The 21099-nt window shown below is 38.4% G+C and overlaps 2 protein-coding genes across 2 annotated transcripts in view; one reads left to right on the top strand and one right to left on the bottom strand.

Moving 5' to 3' along the window:
• The window catches only part of cxcl12b (chemokine (C-X-C motif) ligand 12b (stromal cell-derived factor 1)), a 10895-nt gene extending 7400 nt beyond the window's left edge, over window positions 1–3495 (top strand). The window contains exon 4 of the mRNA XM_046840767.1: window positions 335–3495. Coding sequence (XP_046696723.1) covers window positions 335–365 — 31 coding nt within the window. The 3' untranslated portion in view covers window positions 366–3495. The remainder of the gene's footprint in view (window positions 1–334) is intronic.
• si:dkey-246e1.3 overlaps window positions 1–21099 on the bottom strand; it is a 69788-nt gene that overhangs the window by 46698 nt on the left and 1991 nt on the right. The window lies entirely within an intron of this gene.

The following is a 21099-nucleotide window of genomic DNA, read 5'->3' as shown; positions in this document are numbered from 1 at the left end:
ACTCTAAATTATGCTCCAAACACTTACGTTCTGTAAACTCGTTATCCGACCCGCACGAACACCTGGTAGGTGATCTCTGGTTTAAAGCTGTCGACATCTCGCCCTCTGTATAATGGTTTCGGTTGAGCTAATTGGCGTAACGGCATTATGAGCGCTGTGGCGTTATGGGTCTCCTGCTGAGCGAGGCGAGAGAAGTCTGAGCGCTGAACGCTTCCCTCAGCGCTGTTTACTGCCTCACTGTTCATTATGTTTCCTTTCTAACAGCACACAGTGTTTTATTCCTCACATGTACTCATCAAATTCATCTCTCTCTCTCTCTCTCTCTCTATTGCAGGATAAAGAAGTCGAGACAGACTGATATCTAAAGGACGAAGAAGGTTGTGGGGAGACGTGTTCTGATCTCCCACTCTCTCACTCACACACACACACACACACATGCATCATCTGTCCCTGTGTGGACTGCTTGCACAAACAGCACTTCGCCTATGTATGGCTTTTTTCCTGCACCCTAAGCCAAGCCTACACACACACACACACACACACACACACACACACACACACACACACACAGGGCACCGTTATGCCGTTGTGAGATTCCGGGCTTGTGCGGGTGTGTATGAACTGTACCGAGTGGCTGAATGTCGATAAACATATTTGTGTGTATTTTTATATGCATTCGCTTTGTGCCTTTTTGTTGTAAATAATGAGTTGCTGATGAGTGTTGTGGTGAAGTAAGAAGGACAGAATGAGAGAAAAAAACAGAAGAGATAGAGAGCAGTCACGCTTAAAACTAACCTAAATGCTAAATCCTAATTTAAAAAAAAAGTCTTTGAATGAAATATATGTAAAGTTTTCCTCTTCAGGAGATGCTAGGACGTTAACGTAGCTAACATGCACAGGAGGCTTATGGCTACCAGATTAGCATCACTATATCATTTGCCACCAACCACATGTATAACTTTGGGGAAAAAAAAACGTTCAAATTGTCCTACAGAGAACCATCAGGATCTGGCAGGGGGCGTAGCTTACACTTTGAAGGCGGAGCTTTAGTGTTAGAAAGCGAATAAATAAAAAAAAAAAAATGACAGCCAATGTATCGCAAGTTTGGAAGGATCCTACAGGACGATCTTCTGTGCACTGGTATAGCTAGCTTCTTTTTTCTTCCGCTAACGCTTTCTGTGAAGCCGTATTTCACGCTTAAAAAAAACTCTTTACCGTTTTTTATTTTCTTCTTTTTTTTTTAACTCTAGTAAAGCCTCGAACGCAAACAAAAACACAGATCAAACACTTGGAGAGTGCTGGGATATGTGCTGACACTGGAGACTCCTTCTGTAAAATAAAATCAAATAAAATAAATATAGAAATAAAAATAAAAAGTAACCCAATTTTCTTGACAGACAATATAGCAACAATTCGGCGAGATTCAAATTAATTCAAAATATATAAAAAAAAATAATAAAACGTCAGAGGACGCTTTATTAAGTCTTAAATAATTGCGATAAATTTCTGGAATAATTGGAAAAAAAGAAAAGAAACGATGATTAAATATATAAGTGAAATATATCTATTTCAACAATGCAGTTTTTTTACAAAATCAATGCAATCTAATCTTGGCAGCTGCTATTTTTTTTTTTTTAAACCTGTGCTCATCATATATTATATTATATTATATTATATTATATATCACATCTCCTCATATCTTTTGCGGGAATCTTTTTTGCACACCTGATCATGATGTAGGCTTTGAGGTTTGTACATAAAAAAAAATAATTAAAGGTCGGAGCAGAAAATGTCACAATTTAAAGATGATTTTGACGATTTAAATCCATAGGTCAAAATTTTGGGGCTGGACAAAAAAGTTTCATACTTGATCAAATATAATTATTTTTATGAATCAAACTTTGTGCTGGAATGGAAAAAAAAAAAAAAAGATTAACGATAGGATTATTCTTAATTATGGTAAAAAATTGGGGTGCTAAATTTAAAGTAATATTAATGATCAAAAATGTATTTAAAAAAATTTTTAGTAATCTGATACAATTATGTTGAATATGTTAAAAAAATATATTAATTAAATTAAAACATTTTCGTTTGATTGTCCATTGTATTACAATTTTGCATCCAATTACGGACCAAATGTCCAATTTTCATTCTTTAACATTCTATACTGTAAATATTCAGAGAATCGGACGATATATTGTTCCGTGAATATCAACATATCCAGTAAATTATTTACGGATTTATTGTTTTCGCTTTACACGTAGAACCTAGAAAAAAGCGGAAAATCTCATCTAATTAGACATTTCCAACGTAACGGCCGTAATCCTGTCAGATGTGTAATCATAACGGGATAATAATATCATGTGGACATGTGGAGATTAAACGTGCTTTTCATCAGGCTGAAGACCACAAGCACTTCTCTGCTCTACATGAATTTAGATTTATTATTATTATTATTATTATTTTTACTTTTGCAGTTTTTTTATTATCATGTAAAAAAAAAATATTAAAAACCACTTTTACCTGCAGGGACTAAACCTATAAACCATGAAGAATTTAAAAGGGAAATGTATCCGTTGTATTGCTTTTCTTCATTTTTTTTAAAGAGGATTTTAGTTTTCTTTGGCCCTACATTTTTATTATTGATTTATTGAACAATATTTTTTTCATTAATTTCAATTCAATTTCACCCCCGCAAAAAAAAATATTTAAATTGAAATGAAAATGATTCATTATAGAATGAACTTCATTTGAACATGTGCATGTCTAGAGAATCTTATCATTTATTAGAGAGCAGCTTTTTCCAGACCTCGTGATTTTGCATCGTCCCTCTTAAAAAAGTTCCGAAAAATGTACAAAAAACTCCCGCAAAACTCAGCTTAAACTCAGGAAATCTTAGGAGATAAAAACCTTTGTCTTCTAAACAAACTAGATTGTTCATAAAGACCACATTTTTATTTATTTTAAATTAATGTGTCTGCACCCAAAATGCAAAAAGCCAAACAAGTGTCAATTTTTTCATGTGGAATTTTTTTTTTATAAATTGTGTAGACGGATTTACGGGATAGAAAAAATTAATTCTTTCCCCGATTCAAATTTATCCCAAACTGGAATTTTGTTCAAATCTATTCGAGTGTCTGTGAAGGTTCTGACTTATTTACAAGTTTAAATGTTTAGCTGTTTTACTAAAACACTAACATGCATCGAATTATTACTAGTTACGAATTAATTGCGAGATTTTTTTTTTTTTTTGTACTCAAGGATTTCACTTGGCCGCCTGCGAACATTCCCCACGTGCCGCAAAAACACGGGGCGATAAAGGTGCTATCGAATGTGAAGTAGACTCTATGAGGCAGCTCTCTGCATAAAGATCTCCATGTAGGATATTTTTGTTTATTATTGTTATTTTTGTTATATTTCTATATGCTCACTGTTTGTAATAATGAAATAAGAAATATATTTAGTCACTTTTTTCCAATAAAGTTATAAAAAGAACACGAGTCTTGCCATTATTGATTTATTTTCATCACGGGGAATAGAGCTAGACACAGTATTTTTGGTATTATAGTTAAATGGTTGGTTATAAATGCAATCTAAGGATTGGGACACCTGACTTTTCCACCTATATATGACAGGACAACGCCTTTGGTTATCATGACAGCAAATGGGGACTAAATCTGGAATGGGATGTTTAAAAAGCACATAGCAGATCTTATCAACAGGTGTTTAATAACTTGTTTTTATAGTGTATATAGAGAATTTTTCATTAATTCTTAAAATAAAAAAAAAAAAAGCTGTAAAATCTGCTTTTAAAATTATATCCAAAAAGGCAAAATTTATATTTCAGAAACAAATAAAAATCAAATTTCATTCGAATTTCAGAATTAGAAACAGTAGCTTTCATTCCGGGACGCTTTCTGAAGAGATTAGAGAATGCATGATAAGATCGTAAAGGCGACTTCTGAGTCGCCACAGCTAATAATCGCGCAGGGATTTAATTTCGGGTATAATTTTGCAGCTCTGTGTAGACGAACATGTTGAAATCGACCCGGAGACCTCCCATTTTGCTCGCCCATCTGTCTAAATCCAGACTCTAATTACCGAACACACACATGCAGGCTTGATGATATCCAGGCTAATGACCTCTCTGAGTGAAATCAAGCTCCCTCCCTCCCTCCCTCCCTCCCTCCCTCCGCACTCTTCTCTGTCTTTCTGCATGTCTGGTTTATGGACTGATTCAACACAGGAAGTGAACCACGCATTTCTGATCAGAGGCCTGCTGAGCTGCTGCTCAAGGCTCCGTGATTTAGAGATGATTCATAGACATTAAAACAGCACCCGAGTGCTAAGAGGAATCATATACAGACCAGCAAAAACATTTTTTTTTAATAGGACTGATGGTCACATGGTCACACACAGTTTGAGATCAGGAACATATTCAGAGCCTAAGATCGAAAATGATGATCCCCAACAAAGAAGCAGATGAGTAGGAACTGTTAAGCAGATATACGAGGTGGTTAACAAAATGTTTTGAGACTAATGGTGTTAACTGGTGCTATTCCGACCGCATGCGTGACCACGTCTGCAATTTCATCATGGACAGCAAGTTGGAACAAAGAGCAAACGTGAAATTCTGTGTGACACCGGGCAAATCTGCCACAGAGACGTTCATCAGACATGACAAGAACATCACTGGAAGACCTTCAACAAGCTCAACCCCTGTAAATGTCGAAACCCTTCGGCAACTTGCGCATAATGATCGTCGGAGACCAGTCCATATCAGCTCCCTTTTTATTGTTAGAAATTGGCTCACACTGCTTTTCTTGATTTTCTTTTGACTTTCCCCGTCCCCCTCCAGGCTTTTTTCAAATAAATTTTTTATTAAAGGCGGTCTCCCTGGGCCCTTTGTCTAACCTTGGAATTGTCCCTGCTGAATAACTACCATCAAGACATTCTAACAAAGCATGTTTCTCTTGGATTAGACGCAGGAACTAACCATTAATAAACGCTCACATTACACTGTATTTTTTATTGTATCCTTCCGGAATGGACCAGAAAACTTTCGCTACATATAGCTTCCTTTTATACTTCCTGCTCGTTCTCCGCCAAGTACGATCACGGGTCTAAGCTCTGAGCACGGGAATTACCTTACGATCAAAAACTATAGACTAATATACAGTATATTACAATCACATTTAAATATATTATCATTCAAATAAAATTTAAAAATCCACACAATTGAAACGCTATACTGCTGTCTTGTAAAAAAAAAAAATAATTCTTACACACGAGATTGTTAATGCTCTGTATATGATACAAAATATTCAGCCTGACAGTGGAATGTAAAAAAAAAAAAAGGAAAGGAAAGAGAGAAAGATAAGAAACCCTTCTGTGCTGCTAATAGATGTGGCTTTTTGCATTAAGCATGGAATCGAGCCAAGTGAAATTTCTCAAGCGGGTGGATAACATCAATTTTTCGAAAAAGGGTAAAAAGTCTGAACACACCGTGTCTTCGAGAGAAATTCCATGTCCTATTATCTCACTGGATACAAATGGCTTCCAGACTTCGGACCAAATCAATCCGCGTGTCAATCAACGACCCGGCAAGCGAAAGAGTGTTTCTGTTTAACACAAGCGTACACATTTTACACTGCTGTGTCATAATTAGGAGAAAAAACCCCAAACAAACATTATATTGTTTATCACTTTCTTTCTTCTTTAGTGAGAAAGTATAAACAAAGTGTTTTATCTGACTCTAGCTATTTAGCAAGTCACTCAAATTGTGTCTCTTTAACTTTGTGCTAAAAGTTTTTGGAGGACCCACGTATGGGTGGGAACGTCGGGTGTCCCAAAACCTTTTGTCCATAAAGCATGGAAGAAGGAATATATAGCATGGAATACGGCATGTGGACCAGGAAACTGGAAAGCGATAAAATTTGCACGTTTTTTTGACACAAAAAAGGTGAACACATTAGGGTAGTCAGTGATCGATGGCAGGACAAGTGCATGAATTGCTTGACAGCATCACAACCAAAACCTGCATCCTAATAAGAATAGTGCGTTTGCAAGCACAACCTAGAAGAGTGTTTTTACCAACAAATAAAATGTCCTAATTATTTTAGTTTTTTTTATATTCAAGAATGTTTAGAGACCTGTAGTTATGCCGAGGAGGAGAAAGAAAATACAGCTACTGCAACTGCACATCCCTCGTGTATTACAAACAGCAGCTTCACCAAAACGTAACTGTAAACAGACCCGGAATGTTCCGAGCGCTCTTTGTTGCCTTAACCCCGAGAGGGCAGAGAGAAGTCATGGCTGTAGCACGAGGCATTTTGGGCTCATGGAACACTTCAAATACAAATGGACCACGGGTTGACAGTGAAGAAAGAGAGAATAAAAGGTGAGCAGTGCAGGATGGTTTGATTTAGCCCTCCAATGTGTACTGATGAGATTTTAACGAGACGATTTGTCATCGAGCCGATGGCCCGTCCTGTTTTCCCTTTTTTTTCTGTACGTGGACCCACAAGCTTCCTATTACTCGACTTCATTATTCACCCAATCGTTTTTTATTTTCAGAGATTTGCTTCTATTCAATCTTTTTTTTGGGCTTGTTTTTGGATACCTAAGCATAAGATTGATGTGTGATTTTTGAACATCCCATTTCACATTTATGCCCCATTTGCTGTTACAATAAGCTCCACTCTTTTATGAAGATGTTCCACTAGAATTTGGAGTGTGCTTGTAAAGATTTGGGATCATTCAGCCACAAGGGGTTTGTAAAGTCATGTACTGATGTGGTTGAGCTCAGGAGGCCTGGGGTGCAGTCAGTGCTCTAATTCATCCCAAAGGTGTTCCGTGGGGTTGAGGGTCAGAGCTGCTCTATAGCAGGAGATTTTCTACTCAAACCTATGTAAAGCATATTTTGATGGAGCTGGCTTTGTGCACAGGGGCACTGTGATACTGGAACAAGTTTGGGTTTGCAGGTTCAAGTGAATGGAAAATTTCATGCCACCACATCCAAAGACATCCTATAGAATTGTGTGCCTTCAGCTTTGTGGTTACAGTTTGAGGAAGAACCACATACGGTTGAAAAAGTCAGGTGTCCAAATACTTTCTTTCCATACAGTCTACATCTCCATTCAGAAATATTTCTCTTTCATGAGACAGTTCAAGCGATTCACCAGATAGATGATACTTAACTCGTGTTCTACTTGCCTAGTTTGTTTACCAAAAATCTAATTTACGAAAACAACACAAACCACTTTCGTTTGCTTCATGACAAACATGAAGAAAAACATGTATACATGCATACATATTTCAAAGCGCATGTCTGGACCACATCTTTCTTAACGTAACGGAGTGTTTGGAGCAAAGCACCAAGCTGACCACATCAGATGAAGCTAAGGCCAAAAAAAAAAAAAAACCCCTCCAAACATCTGGACATTAACTGGGCTTGTTCAGCCGCATGATTGCGTTCTTCTGTAGTTCCCTCTGAAGGTGTCTGATTGAGCACGCTCTTACCTGAGCATCAAGGAACGATGGCAGTTGAAGAGAAAGGCAGTTACGCTATTGTAACGTTGTCCAGAATGGTGCATCAAAGTGAGAGATACCATATAACATAACTATGGGTTTTTCTTTTTATAGATTCTTGACAAATAATCCTAATTGAATCCAAGTAGTGGCACTGACATCACTGCTGTGGCACTGATGCTACCCCAAAATGGTGCAGCATGAAGGCAGCATTATACTGAGGGTTACCCTAAAACATTACACTTTAAACACAATCCCAATAAAGTCCATTTCAGTTCCTGCACTGATTTTCGCCATGTATCTTCATTGAACATGGGGCAAAACCCTAAATTACAGTTGTGCTAAATGGACAAATGAGCTCTTTCTCTGCGCCAATGTTGAAATATGGAGTGTAGTGACTGCTGTGCCAAAACATACATTGATGTTGAACCAAAAGTAAGCATTTCATCCCTACAGTCGATTGTAATTTGCCAAATTATTTAGACAGGATCTAAGCCACGTTGTACAATTCAAACTGCTTGATACGGACCATAGGTTGGCCTTGAACTAGAACACTTAACAGCTTTATCTGTGCCAAAACCTTTCAAGGCACACCTTTGTCCCATTCCGAAGCGAGACCATAAACCACTGCAAGATATGTGCTTTCAAAGAGCTTGTACGGACCATTTCAGGGAGTTTAACATGCTGGATATTAATCCTACACCAATATGACTGTGGAGGAAAACAACCTGTGCCGTTTTTCCATTTTCCTCCCGCGGATTAAGGGGAAGTTATTTTTGGAGGCCCTCGCAGCCACGAGCTCTCAGCAGGGGCCTCATTCTAAAGTCCCTGTATCTCTGTGGGGACATTTGGTCTCCTGCTAGAGCAATTACACAGCAGATAAATCAACCCACACACAGATCGATGGTCCTTTAGCACTGCCTGGGGAGCACATTAATCCATTATTGGCTGTTTTTGTATGCTCTGGGGTTTGAGAGTCCACTACCATGGTGTAGGTTATCATTTTTACAAATAAAATTAAATAGGTAACAAAAAAATTATAATAATAAAAAAATCATTGGCGTATACAAAGGAAGAAACTTTGGGTTTGATAAACGATAAAGGATAAACCTTGCATTGGTAGCAGACCGACTTCTGGACTGTCCATCACCAGGAGAATGCTCGATGTAACCGAGATGATTCGAAACAGCGGGTCGACCGGTGCGACACTGAGAAAGAGCGTGCACAAGTCATAGGTCATGGGATCCTAACCTGAGCGGCTTGATGAATCTGTTCGTTCCGATGGGCCCCAGGGTACCTCAAAGAAGAAGGGTGGAGGAAAAAAAAGCGCAATAGATCACGCAAAGGAAAGTCCAAACACACACTCCTCAAAGTTCAAAGTCCAAACACGGAGAACCCTCCCAGCCACTGAGAAGATTTAGTCCTGACCTGCTGATACAATCGCAGGCCGAAAAGAGAAACAAAAACATGACCTAATGACGATTATATAAAAATATGGTCAATATTTCAGTCAAATCAAAAGTTGTTCATAAATTACTGCACATTCATAAATAAGGTAACATTTAACCAAACGACTGGACGAAAGACAGTTTCCAGATTTAGCTCCTGGACGAGCTCCTAAGGGAGAGAAAAAAATTCTCTTTTTGCATCAAGAATACGTTCATTTAAATTGTGAGACAATTCCTCTTCATTTATCTTCGTTTTCACTGCAGCCCTTAACAACCATCAAGCTAACCCCCTCAAAACAGTCAGAAGAGACCTGGATCACTCATTTATCTTTAGTTAACACTCAGGGGTCATGGGACACTAGGTGCAAGGTGGAAATACATCCTGTACATTTCTACATTTTTTTTTAAAACATTTGCTTTAAAACTACAATTTTCTTTTCTTTTTTGTTTTGTTTGGAGAAGTCTATACCTCCAGGTTAGACATTATGTGATTTCTGTCATGATTTTATTTGCTTGAAGTATTTGTAAAGGGTGGTTAAGTGAGTTAGTGTTCCTTCCTGTCAGCTAAATCTAGTATCTCTGTTCTCCTCTGAACTCTCTCTTTCAACAGAACTGTGTAGAAATGCCACTCACTGAATGCTTTTTTTTGTGCTGACTTTTGTGTGTTGCACAAAAATCCCAGAAGATCAGCATTTTCTGAAATATTCAAACCAGTACTGCCTGGCAGCAAAAGACCATGCCATGGGATAGTATTTTTCTAATCGGATGCTTGCAACTTAAACTTCAAACATAATTTTTTTATGCATCGCATTGGTTGCCACGATTGTATATTAGCCGATTCACCATGTTATCTGTCTTTTCTCTTGGCACATCTGGATCCTGAACTTTTTGCCGATTCTTCATGGAAAACTTGCTCACGCTCTGTGCGATTACATAAAGGCAGTTGGTGAACAGCAATTTGCTTTCAAGTGTTGCCAAGATTCTTAGTCAGATTGAGGTCTGTGCTTTACCCGAGTCATTCTTGGTTTTGAACCACTCTATCTTTGCCAGTATGCTTAGCATCATGGGTCATCCTCAACCCCGCTCTCAAGTCCTGGTATTTATCTTCACCCACTCAGACCTGTTTCAGAGTCTCTGCTGAAGAATAGTACCCCCATAACATGACACTACCAGCATCATTCTTCACAGTCGCTCCCTTCATATCTGCCTAGTCGACAATTGTAATCCTATATGCATTTTTTCTCAATAATGGCTTTTATCTCACTATGTCTTTGGCCTCTGACTAAACCACTTGGTGAACAAGTCACAGTGTCCTAAGCCACATTTCCCTTCAATAATTAATTTACACAATGCACAGGCTTTTGTGGAACACACTGAAAGCACCATCCCTGAAGTGGTGGTAGTATCATGGTGAGAGGTACCCTTTACCTGCCCCTCCACTGCTTCTGTGACTAATCCCTTCTTTACCCAAGCAATACATTTTGATAGTTGGCTTGGATTCCAAGAATAGCGTTAATAGCGTCTTTATTTTCCTTTGTTGGTGCTTAATTGAAATAATTGCCATTAATATTATTATAACCCACAAAGGAGCTATTTTTTTCAAGATTGTGACACAGTCCCATTTACTCATAGACGACATTGCAAAGGCATGACGGAGATTGATTACGGTATAATGGCCTATTTTAGGTCTTGAACTAGCGACGTTTTCCAAAGCCAACCTTTCAGCACCCGCCCAAACTCAATGTCTCGTCGTGCCGATTTCTATTCAGCGCAATGCCGTGCCAACAAAACGGACAACCTGATAGCGACCAGGACACATCATTTCGCAAGGCTGCTTAAACAAATACAGAACCGCGCATGGAAATTCGTTTGGAAATTCCATCTACGAACTGTGCGTCTTGAAACAGTCATTCATTTGTTACTCCTTCTGTATCTTTGTTGTGTTTTTTTTTTCCCAGGTCAATTACATAGGAATCACGTCAATCACATCGTTAACACGAGGGGGCATGGATGTTTTTGCATAACAAAAAAAAAAAAAAAAAAGGCAAGCATTCTCGTGTCCATGGTGTTCTCCATGAGACTTCCAGGATGTCTGGATCAGCACATGTGGAACATTTTGGGTGACAGTGTGGTGTCATGTGACGGTGACAAACGAGGGCTTAATAACTTGGCTGATTCTAATTCAGGTTTTATCTTTAACTGAAACAGCAGTTGTGCGGAGAAAATGATAGTTTGGGATGGAGTAGAAATAAGCTTTTTAAGAGCACAAGAGCTTTAAGTCTGTTTTCTTCATCCCAGGAAAACCGCAGGAATGTTTTTGTTCAGAGAGTGCTTAAATACAAGTGTCCAGGCCCTTTTAGTTCCTGGTGAAACAAAAAAAATGGTTCTTTAGTTGACAGGGTCTGCAAAAGGAACACATTATGCAGAGCTGAACATTTTATCTCCAGCTCCTCTTAAAATGTCAGAAGATTTGGCCTGAAATGATCCATACAGAGCCTATTGCTAAGCAGACGATACACGTTTGTGTTGTGTTAGCTAATCACTGATTTGACAGACAGTGTCAAATAAAACCCCACTAACAAGTGCATTTTCTTATGTACTAGACACTTATGTCAGCTCATATAGACTATATACACTTGTTCGTGCGCATAAGGACACTAATGCAAGCTTCAGTCTCAAAGTGCTTCTTGGTCCAGGCCTGTTTTGTATCCCAAGAACCTATTCAGGAATGCCATTTCTTTTAATTAATTCCAACAATGTGTCTAGGATCTTTTTCAGGAAACTCAGGCCCGTTTTTCCATCACAGACCTTTTCATGGGAACTCAGGGAATTCTTGGTCCATTTACTCCAGACCCATTTTAACTCCATGACTAGTTAATTTCCAGAATATTTTTAGGAACTTTTGCCATGCTTTCCACATCAGGAAGCTTTATATGATGTCTACTGTTGGAACTCTAGTACTCTAGGAATTTCTTTTCAGGATCTTATCCCTCACAGGAACTAAGGACTTCTTTGGTACATTTACTCCTGACCCATTTTTACTCTATATTTTTTTCCAAAATATTTCATTTTGCTTTCCACATCAGGAAGCTTTGTAGCAACTCAGAAACTTTAATCTCAAGACCTTTTTTTAGGATCTTTAGGTTTTGTAATCTGGGGACTTCTTTCAGGAACTCTAGACCCTTTCACTCACAGGACCATGGTCTTCATTGGTATGTTTGTTAACCATTGTTCTGGACCATTTTTAATGCAACAAAATGATCAGGACCTTTTCCAGCCAGAAGACTTTGGAAATGCAAGGACTTCTCCAGTACAGTACTCCAGTTTGTAATTCCAACAATGTGTTCAAGAACTTTTCAAACTTTATCTTTGTGCACACATCAAAAACCCTTTTGGAAATCCTGGAACTTATTCAGCATATTTACTGCTGGAACATTTTGATAATTTTCCACCACCTGAACAAGTAACTATGAAAATATTGTTCTTGGAACAGATGTGCCATTTAATCTTTCACTGAAACACGACCAGCACTGCACCATAATACATCAAATTCATCTGCTACTTAGCAAACCATCCGTCTGCTAATTAGAGTCTTCCAGCAGGAAGACTCTGAAAGAAGATAACTGCACGCATAGACAGAGAAGAGTCTTGCAACTCACAGTCATGATAAGTAAATAAGACCTCTGTACTGTAAGTGCCATAAGCTTCATGTGTTATGAACAAATTATATAAAATCAGTCATTTTATCTCCAGCTCCTTTTTCTACTTAGGAATATTTGGCCTGAAAATAATATCTACTGAGCATGTTGCCAAATTGAGTTAGTTTGAGTTGCATATCTTAAATCTGCAGACAAAAACTGACCAAGAACTTGATTTGATAACAAGGAGGTTTTTACTCCAAGAAGGTTTTATTAGTTCATGAACAGTTTTTTAACTCCAGAGATATTCGTGAAGGAGCGTTTTCTCACACTTTAGGTCTGCTTTCATCCTAATAAAGCACCTTTTCAGTCATTGAAATACTTCAGCACAAATTTTGCCATGTTTCTTATCAGTAGCCCTTTCAGTAACTTTGATACTTTAGGCATATTGTCACAGGAACCTTGTCAGGAGTCCCCGTTTCCTTTATTTTAGACCACTTTTCTTTTATTTAAGACTATTGGAATAACACTGGCATGTAGACATGTTTCTTTCACCAGAACGTTTTATAAACTTTATAAAAATGACCACCTGCTGTGTGGCAGGGAAAAATTGCCAAGGAACAGTCCAGACTCTTTAGTTCTTGGTGTAGACGTGGCTTTCAGTGTTACCCTGAACTACTAACATCACACTCAGACACACCTAATTCATCAGCGCTACTTAGCAAGTCCTCTATCAGCTATATCAGCTTCTTGATCCTGATCTCCACCCTGCTTTCTTGGACTCTGGAATGTAGCTTTTCCATGGGAATTGGGTTGATCTTCATACAGTGTGACAAATAAGTGGTAAATCTTTGCTCTGGAAGGTTAAAGACTATCACTCTCGGACAGCCTGTCTTGTAAAACATGGGAAAACAACATGGAAACTTAGACCCTATCAATCTGGAGAATCAGTGTCATGTGAGTTAAAAACAAAAAAAACAAAGAGAAAGAATAAATGAAAAGATGTGAATAGATTAAAATGATTATTATAGTTTACATTGTCACACGTGAGGATAAAAGCAAAAAGGTAGACAACTCAAAACGAATGAAATAGCGGAAAAGGAGCGAAGATTCTCGCTTTTATGAACCCTTCAGTAATGATTAATTGCAGTGCACGCCGATGCATCTACACTCCTTCTCAGTTTTAGTCTGCTTAACATGTAGAAATCATTGTGGTGATCAAATTGGTGGTAGCTTCTCAATACTTCCAAAAAGATGGAAAAGTTGTAGAAAAGGAGAAAGATCGAATGTGAGGTAAAGAAAGAAAGAAAGAAAAAAAAAGTTACGGTCAGAAAAAAAAAAAGACCATAAAACCTGGCCAGACAGAAAGATAGAAACGGGGAATTGTTGGAGCTCTAACTTGTTGCAGCGTACTCTTATGTTAAAACATGAAAAGCAGGGAATGTTCTAGCAATGGAGGAAAAGAGAGTGTGAGGTAAAAGAAAGCGGGAAAGACGGAGAGAAATAGAGAAACACTTCAAAGTCCATGGGGGTAAAAGGAATGAACAATGAAGGCGAGCATCACTACAGCAAGAACAATCCTGATGACACTCTTGAGCTTTTCCTTTCACTGAATCACCCCCCTTTCCTTCACATTAGCACTCGATAAATCACATCGTAAGCAGAAAAGTTCACATCCATGCGTCTTACTAATGCGAGGGAGTGATAAGCTAGGACACAAACTCATTCTCTGAAGTCTTTGTCTAATTAAGCCTATATAAGCACCATTTTAGTTGATTTAGAGACACTAAGTGTAGTCATTTCCTGCTCTGGAACACCTTCTTACCACCGATTATTAACTGAAATGCACTACAGCAGGAACGAATGCAGAATTTTGGACACACGTCTGAACACTGATTTTACAGAGTGTTAGCATCTTTTCTGATTTGGCCAAGATATACAGAAATGTTTTACAGTTATATTATTAAAGCTGGACTTTTCAGAGCATTTCTCTGAACTTTGAACCTAAAACCCATTTATATGTACATAATCCTGCTTAAATAAAATTTGAATTGGTATGCTTTAGCTATAAAATCTTTAAAAAAGCTGTTGAAACCTTTCCCTGTGGGCCCTAATCAAGCTAATTTCGATGACGTTTGGACAGTATGAAGCCAAGCTGACTTGCTGAATGAAGTACAGAGGAGGCGTGTTTACTTTGGAGACGGCGTAGCGCTGGTGGTTTTAAAATCAACAGCAGTGCGGCCTCAAATACAGCTGCGGTGGGGGAAATGGCAGAGATTTGAAACGGACTCAACCTCCCTTTGGAAGCACTCGATTTATTCAATTTATTATAAGAGGAATCGTGTGACAAGGAGAGCGTCTGACTGACAGGCATGCTATGCTAATTTGGTGTCTCGGACAGGAAATGTGATATGCTAAGTGCCTTTCATTTCAATCCTTTCCAAATAGCGGAGCACTTTTTAGGGCAATGGCATTAGAGTTACTGAATGCCTTTCTGTCTGATGATCTCTTGAGATGCTACAAAAATTGTTATTGGATCATTTAAGCCACTATGCTCCTTAATTACTGTACTTAAACCCGTTTTCCCAGATGTTCAGCAAGAAAAAAATTTCATGGTTTGTGATTTTAAAAACAATCTTTTAATTTTGTTCCTAAATGTCTACACTATACGGACAAAAGTACCGAGATGCCTGACCTTTGCTGCAATATGTGCTTCTTTCACAAACTCCATGAAGATGTGCTTTACATGGGTTGGAGTGGAAGATCTTGAGTGGTCTGCAATACAGCTCTAATCTTATTGAACACCTGAATGAATTGGAACAGTGACTGCACCCCAGGCCTCCTCACCTTATATTAGTACATAACTGAAATAATGCCCTTGTGGCTGACTGAGCACATCTCAGTCAGATCTCTATAAACGCACTACATAATCTAGTAGGTAAGTAAAGTTTATTATAACAGAAATTGGGGACTGTATGTGAAATGGCATGTTTAAAAAGCATTGGCATGCTGGAACAGGTTTAGGTCTCTTAGTTCAAGTGAAGGGAAAATGTCATGAAATATAGTTGTGTGCCTCTATTTTCGTGGCTGAAAACACAGCTGAGAAATTGTCACAATACTTTTGTCCATATTGTATATTTGATGACAGCATACAGCATGATGGAGGTCTGTATGGAACATACTATTAACGAGAAGTAAATCAGAGAAAAGGACAACGAGAAGAGAAACATGAAACAGTGTTTCCGCTGTGCTCTGCTGCATCGTCCTTGCACATACTTCCATTTCACTTCCATATGGTTCATGTACATCACTGATCCTGCACTGACTAACAACCACCACCCCCACCCACCCCCCTCCAATCTCCTTGAGTGAGTTCGGGATCAGATTTTAAGCCACATGACTACACAAACACAACAGGCGATATTCGATACAGCAAAAAAGAAATAAAAAATACTAATTTGTTGAAGCTACGTTGAACTTTAGCTTTTGTAGGAAGTTCAGATGTTTCTGGGTGAGTAAAGTGGAATGGTTGGCTTGCTGATGGGTTCTTTACCAAATTATTTACTGTATATTTTTATGTTTAATGTAAATGCTGAATAAAATTAAATTATTATTTGCATTTGGTTTATTTTAACTTATGGATTCCTAATTAATCATTTGATGAATGTGCATGTTTAATTATATTTCTTTATTCAGTTTAAGTTATTTCTTTATTAATTTTTTGTAATTTGTTTTTATTGATATCATTATTATTTTCTAAATTCGGCTCCGTTAAAAGAGAAAAGAAAATGAAGATGAGTATGGTAGCGCTGTTCTGGAAGCGGGAATTTTTTTGTGCATGGAGACACGCTGTTAAATTCACTTGCAGCTGTACAAATAAACGCTGAGCAGCAAACCAGAGGGCAAAGGGCATAAAAGAGAAAGGGTTGGGGGTGATGGAGAGATGGAGCGAGAGACAGACGGTAAAAGTCGAGTGCAAAGACATATTCAAAGTTCAAATACAAACTATAAGAATCATCCAGTGTAAAAGGTGAGTGTTGAACATGCCACATCTGGCAAAATGCCACATCTGGAAGTACATTATATTGTATTACATGAAGAGTATAAACAAAGTCTAACGTTAGTAACAATATAACATTGTGTTGGAAGCTTATGGCATACAGAGGTTCCCCAAATGGACAAAAACCAGGGACCCAAGACCAAGTAAAAACACAATCAGACATGATTGCTGAAATCGGATTCCTATATTTAACCCAACAGATTGCTTACAACAGCCAGAGTGTGAGAAAGAGAGGAAGTGAAAGAAGGAGAGAAAGGAAGAGACAAAGAGAGGGAGAGAGAGACAAAAAAATAGAGGGGTTGGGGTGGGGGGGTTTGCAGAAAAAGATACTGAGCAGACATTAATACTTTATAAAGAACAAAAGGACAAGCTTGGGTATAAACACACAAGCTAATTAAAAGGGTGAACTAGGGGGCAGAAAGGGTAAAACAGGTACAGGAAATAAGGACATGTGAAGGAAGATCCCAGTGACCAAACTGGGATAGAGACGCGTGAACCCGGAATAAGAACGCATGCATATGTAAACATGAGATCATGATAAGCTCAAGATTGCCTTTTGCTTCTATTTCTGGAAGGAGTCTCCAGTGTCAGTGCCTTGTTATGACCTGTAGGTTTTCTACCACAGGAAAGTCTTAAAAATGTAGAGATTCTTTAGAAATGAAAGTTGGAAGCAGTAAAATAGTTTTTGTTTTGTAGGCCCTCATACCTGTGTGCGTTATCCGTCATCTTCAGCATGAGTTTAGCTGGGAAGTTTATGTTTTTGTGTTGTTTACATAGACGGGGATGGAGTCGTGTTTACCTGTGCTGTGTTTATCAGGGAAAGGCCTGTGTCTCCTGAGACACTTTAATCATTCAGACTTTGTTTTTGGAAAAGAGACACAATAAGATACTGTGTGTGTGTGTGTGTGTGTGTGTTACATTGACTACTGTGTGAATAAGTGGGCGTACGAATAACATTGATGACTGGAAATATGAGCACGCCAATACGGAAACAATGGCGACGGCAGAGCGGTGACAGCAGGAGACAAGAATACACAATAATACAGGAACACCAATACACACACACACACACACACACACACACACACAAATGCGAATATGCATTAAAACAGCCCACACAAATATGAATGAAATGGTGGTAACCTAGCCAAAAATGTGTTATATTCTATCTATAAAACAAGCGTGTGTGTGTGTGTGTGTGTGTGTGTGTGTGTGTGTGTTTGCCCCCCTACATCAACACACATTCCTGGACCATAACTCTGTTCTATTTCCAATCCTGTTGTATTTTTGGAGGCTATTTAAGTGTCAAACACAATAGAGTTGTGCGATTGTACATCCACTGGTTACACAACAAATATTGCTTGGTATTGTATGGTACAGTTTAGGAATCCTCAGGGGGCTCACGCACACTGACACACACCCACCAAAGTGATCCTGGGCACATGAACCAGACCAAGGTGAGAGAGGTAAAGTGCATTAAAGGGGGATTTTCAGGGGCCAGTAAATTCTATTGTGCAAGTGTGTATTGCTGATGGCAGATTAGCAGCAGGAGTCAGAGCGTTGGGGAAAGCCCCTGAACTCACTGAACAAAAGCTGCACAGAAAAAGAAAAAAATTCACACAAATCACCTGACCGACATGGAGCAGAGAGTGAAAGCGAGAGGACAAGGGGAACAGGTTAAGGGCAGGAAGTTGGTGGTCACTCCTCAACAATTCTGTGTCTCTGTGAGGTATTTTCAGCCCCAGACTGGATGCATTGGGTCTGAACCCCCCCACTGAGACAGACTTCATGTCTCGAGATATACGATTCTCTTAGGACACAGCTGACTGGCGACAAAAAGGGTTGTCACGTCCACTGTCCAAAACAATAATGCACTGAAACTCCAAAACTAAAATAATTTGTTTACATTATCACCCCAATGTTTGGGATGTACATCCAGACTAGGTAAGTACACCAGGTTTTAGCTCATGGGTTGTAAGAAAATGCTATTAGTATGTAACCCCACCCTTAAAGATCTATCTAAATCCATCAAAATGCCCTTGTTTAAAGATGCTCATCTCTTAAGAAAGACTCACATGCCAAACTGTTTAGAAATCCTACACAAGTGGCGTAAAATGTTTGTTTCTAGAGGGTGGGAATTGGCAAGATGGAAACTCTAGTTGAAATTTTGTGAAGATACACGCTAGGATTATTAGCATATTTAGCGAATAAATTAGGAAAAAATAAAACACTTTAGTGTGCAGTTCAAAAGAAAAATAGTTGTCCAAGCACCTGCAACTAAAATGTTACACTTTTCCACTTAATTGTGGATCTATGTTAAATTTTGTTCGATTTTCCCAAAAAGGTTGGTGTGTGGTGAAAGCAACGGGAAACACGCAGAATGGGGGTCTGTCCAGAAACTAGGTAGCACAAAGAACATGTGGTGCATGGACACCTAATTGTGTTCTTGATCTAGAAAACTTACATTTTGCCAATTTAAATAAACTTCTCATAAACTCATAACTAAATATATTTTTTTCAAACGACTAAAAACTAAATTAATAGTGTCTGATTTGTTTATCTGAAAAACTGCTCTAAATCGCAGATTCGCAGTCGATAATTTGCTCCTGAAGTCGCATTCCTTCCTGATGAAGTGGCAGAGGGTCAAGAGGTTAGCCCTCTGATGTTGTGATCCCTGGGGTAAAGGTCACAAGTTGGCGACTCAATCTTGTCTACAATTATGTCCTCGGCACTGTCTTGCAAACTTGGTACATGACCTGCTGGAAGGCGTCGATCTCTTTGCCTCACAGCGGTGACATTAACGAAAGAAGAGTTGCCAAGCTAAATCAACTTCTTGGAACATGTTACGGTGTTTTTTGGGGGATTTTTGGCGAGAGGACGGGGCTCTGCTGTACGCTTCTTGTACCGCTGTGTGCTTCTCGCCAGGCATTAAGCTGCAGAAAGAAAGCTGTCTTTTGTTATAGGAACTAATCAGAAAGACGACGCTTTGGATTCGAATCGACAAAGGCCAAAATGTTTCCGTTTCCTACAATTTTCTTGTCTGCAACATTTTATATGTTAAGAGAACATGATTAAATATGTTCTCATACACAATGTCACAGTTATGCTGAAATTGTAAAGTTTGAAACTTTGCAGAATCCATCCTTTTTCCCTCATTTACACAATTACAAAGACAAAAAAACTGAAAATGTGCAACCTTTAACATTTTCTTGACGAATGTCTTTTATTCTAAATATGAAGACAAGAATAAAAAATAAAAAGACAAAAAGGACAAGAAAACCAAAATACAAGTGGCGGAATATCATTGTCTGGTCACAGCAAACTAACAATGCTGTTTCCCAGCCAAAACAACCATCTAACATGGCCATCACAGAACATGTTTCCCACACTCCCATTCACCCAGCTCCTGATTAAACACAGGTACTCACTTACATTATATAATGAGACTGTGGTGTATACACTAACTGCAGTATTTGCTCAGTCCCTACCTGCATTTGCAGTCAATGATCCCTGTGGTGCAGGACAATCATGAACATTCTGTTTTTTATGCTTGAAGTATGTCCTAAGGTTAAATCAGATACTAATAAGTTCTAAAAAGTATGTGTTTATGCATCCCATGGCCCTGTTGAATAATTAATTTTAGATTGGTGCTCTTGAGCTGTTGATTAATATCGTATAGCAACAAAATCAGAGGTCTATATTCATGCCCTTGGTGTAAAATGCTGCCATTTTTTATATTAACAGCCTAAAACACAAAAAGGAAACGAGGTAAAGGGATCAACTGCTGCTCTCTCAAAGGCTTTTCAACAATAAAAGTAAGTATAAATGGATACCATAAAAAATATGATGTGTCATTCTTTATAAATAAAAAAAAGGACGATGAAATATTTGGAAAAATGTTATCTCCACTTCAACACACAAGATGCTATCATTGATTAATTTCCAATCACGCTTGGTGAACTGGGTACATTTGGGATTAAATGGAGACCGTGTGCGTTTCCATTTCGGGCAAACTCTGCAGCAACCAGAGATTGCAGAAAAACAAAAGAAATGAAAGCTAATATAATAAAATGGGAACATACAAGGGAAGAAAAACAAATAAATCCAGGGTCAGTGGAGCATGAAATCTGACATACAGGTAGTGTGGGTTGTGAGAGCGTACTTGTTGAGACATCACACAGCTCTCTCTACTATTTTTAATACATTTCCACTAAGATATGCATGCGTTCTCAAAGGGGGGTTAAAGGGGGTTGCTGTTCATCCGAAAATATCTAATGAGAAAATGAAAAAGAATATAGATCAAGTTCACATGCCTGATGTCAATTATTTAAAAAAATATATGTTAAGCCTAAGAATATAAAGAAATATGATTCCCAGGCATCCAAATAAAGTGCAGTGGAGTTTCCCAGTGTGGACTAGGGGA

The sequence above is a fragment of the Silurus meridionalis genome, chromosome 26 (assembly GCF_014805685.1).
Source record: "Silurus meridionalis isolate SWU-2019-XX chromosome 26, ASM1480568v1, whole genome shotgun sequence".
Taxonomy (NCBI): Eukaryota; Metazoa; Chordata; class Actinopteri; order Siluriformes; family Siluridae; genus Silurus; species Silurus meridionalis.
Note: the sequence above shows the minus strand (reverse complement) of the source record. Positions and strands in the feature narration are given on the sequence as shown.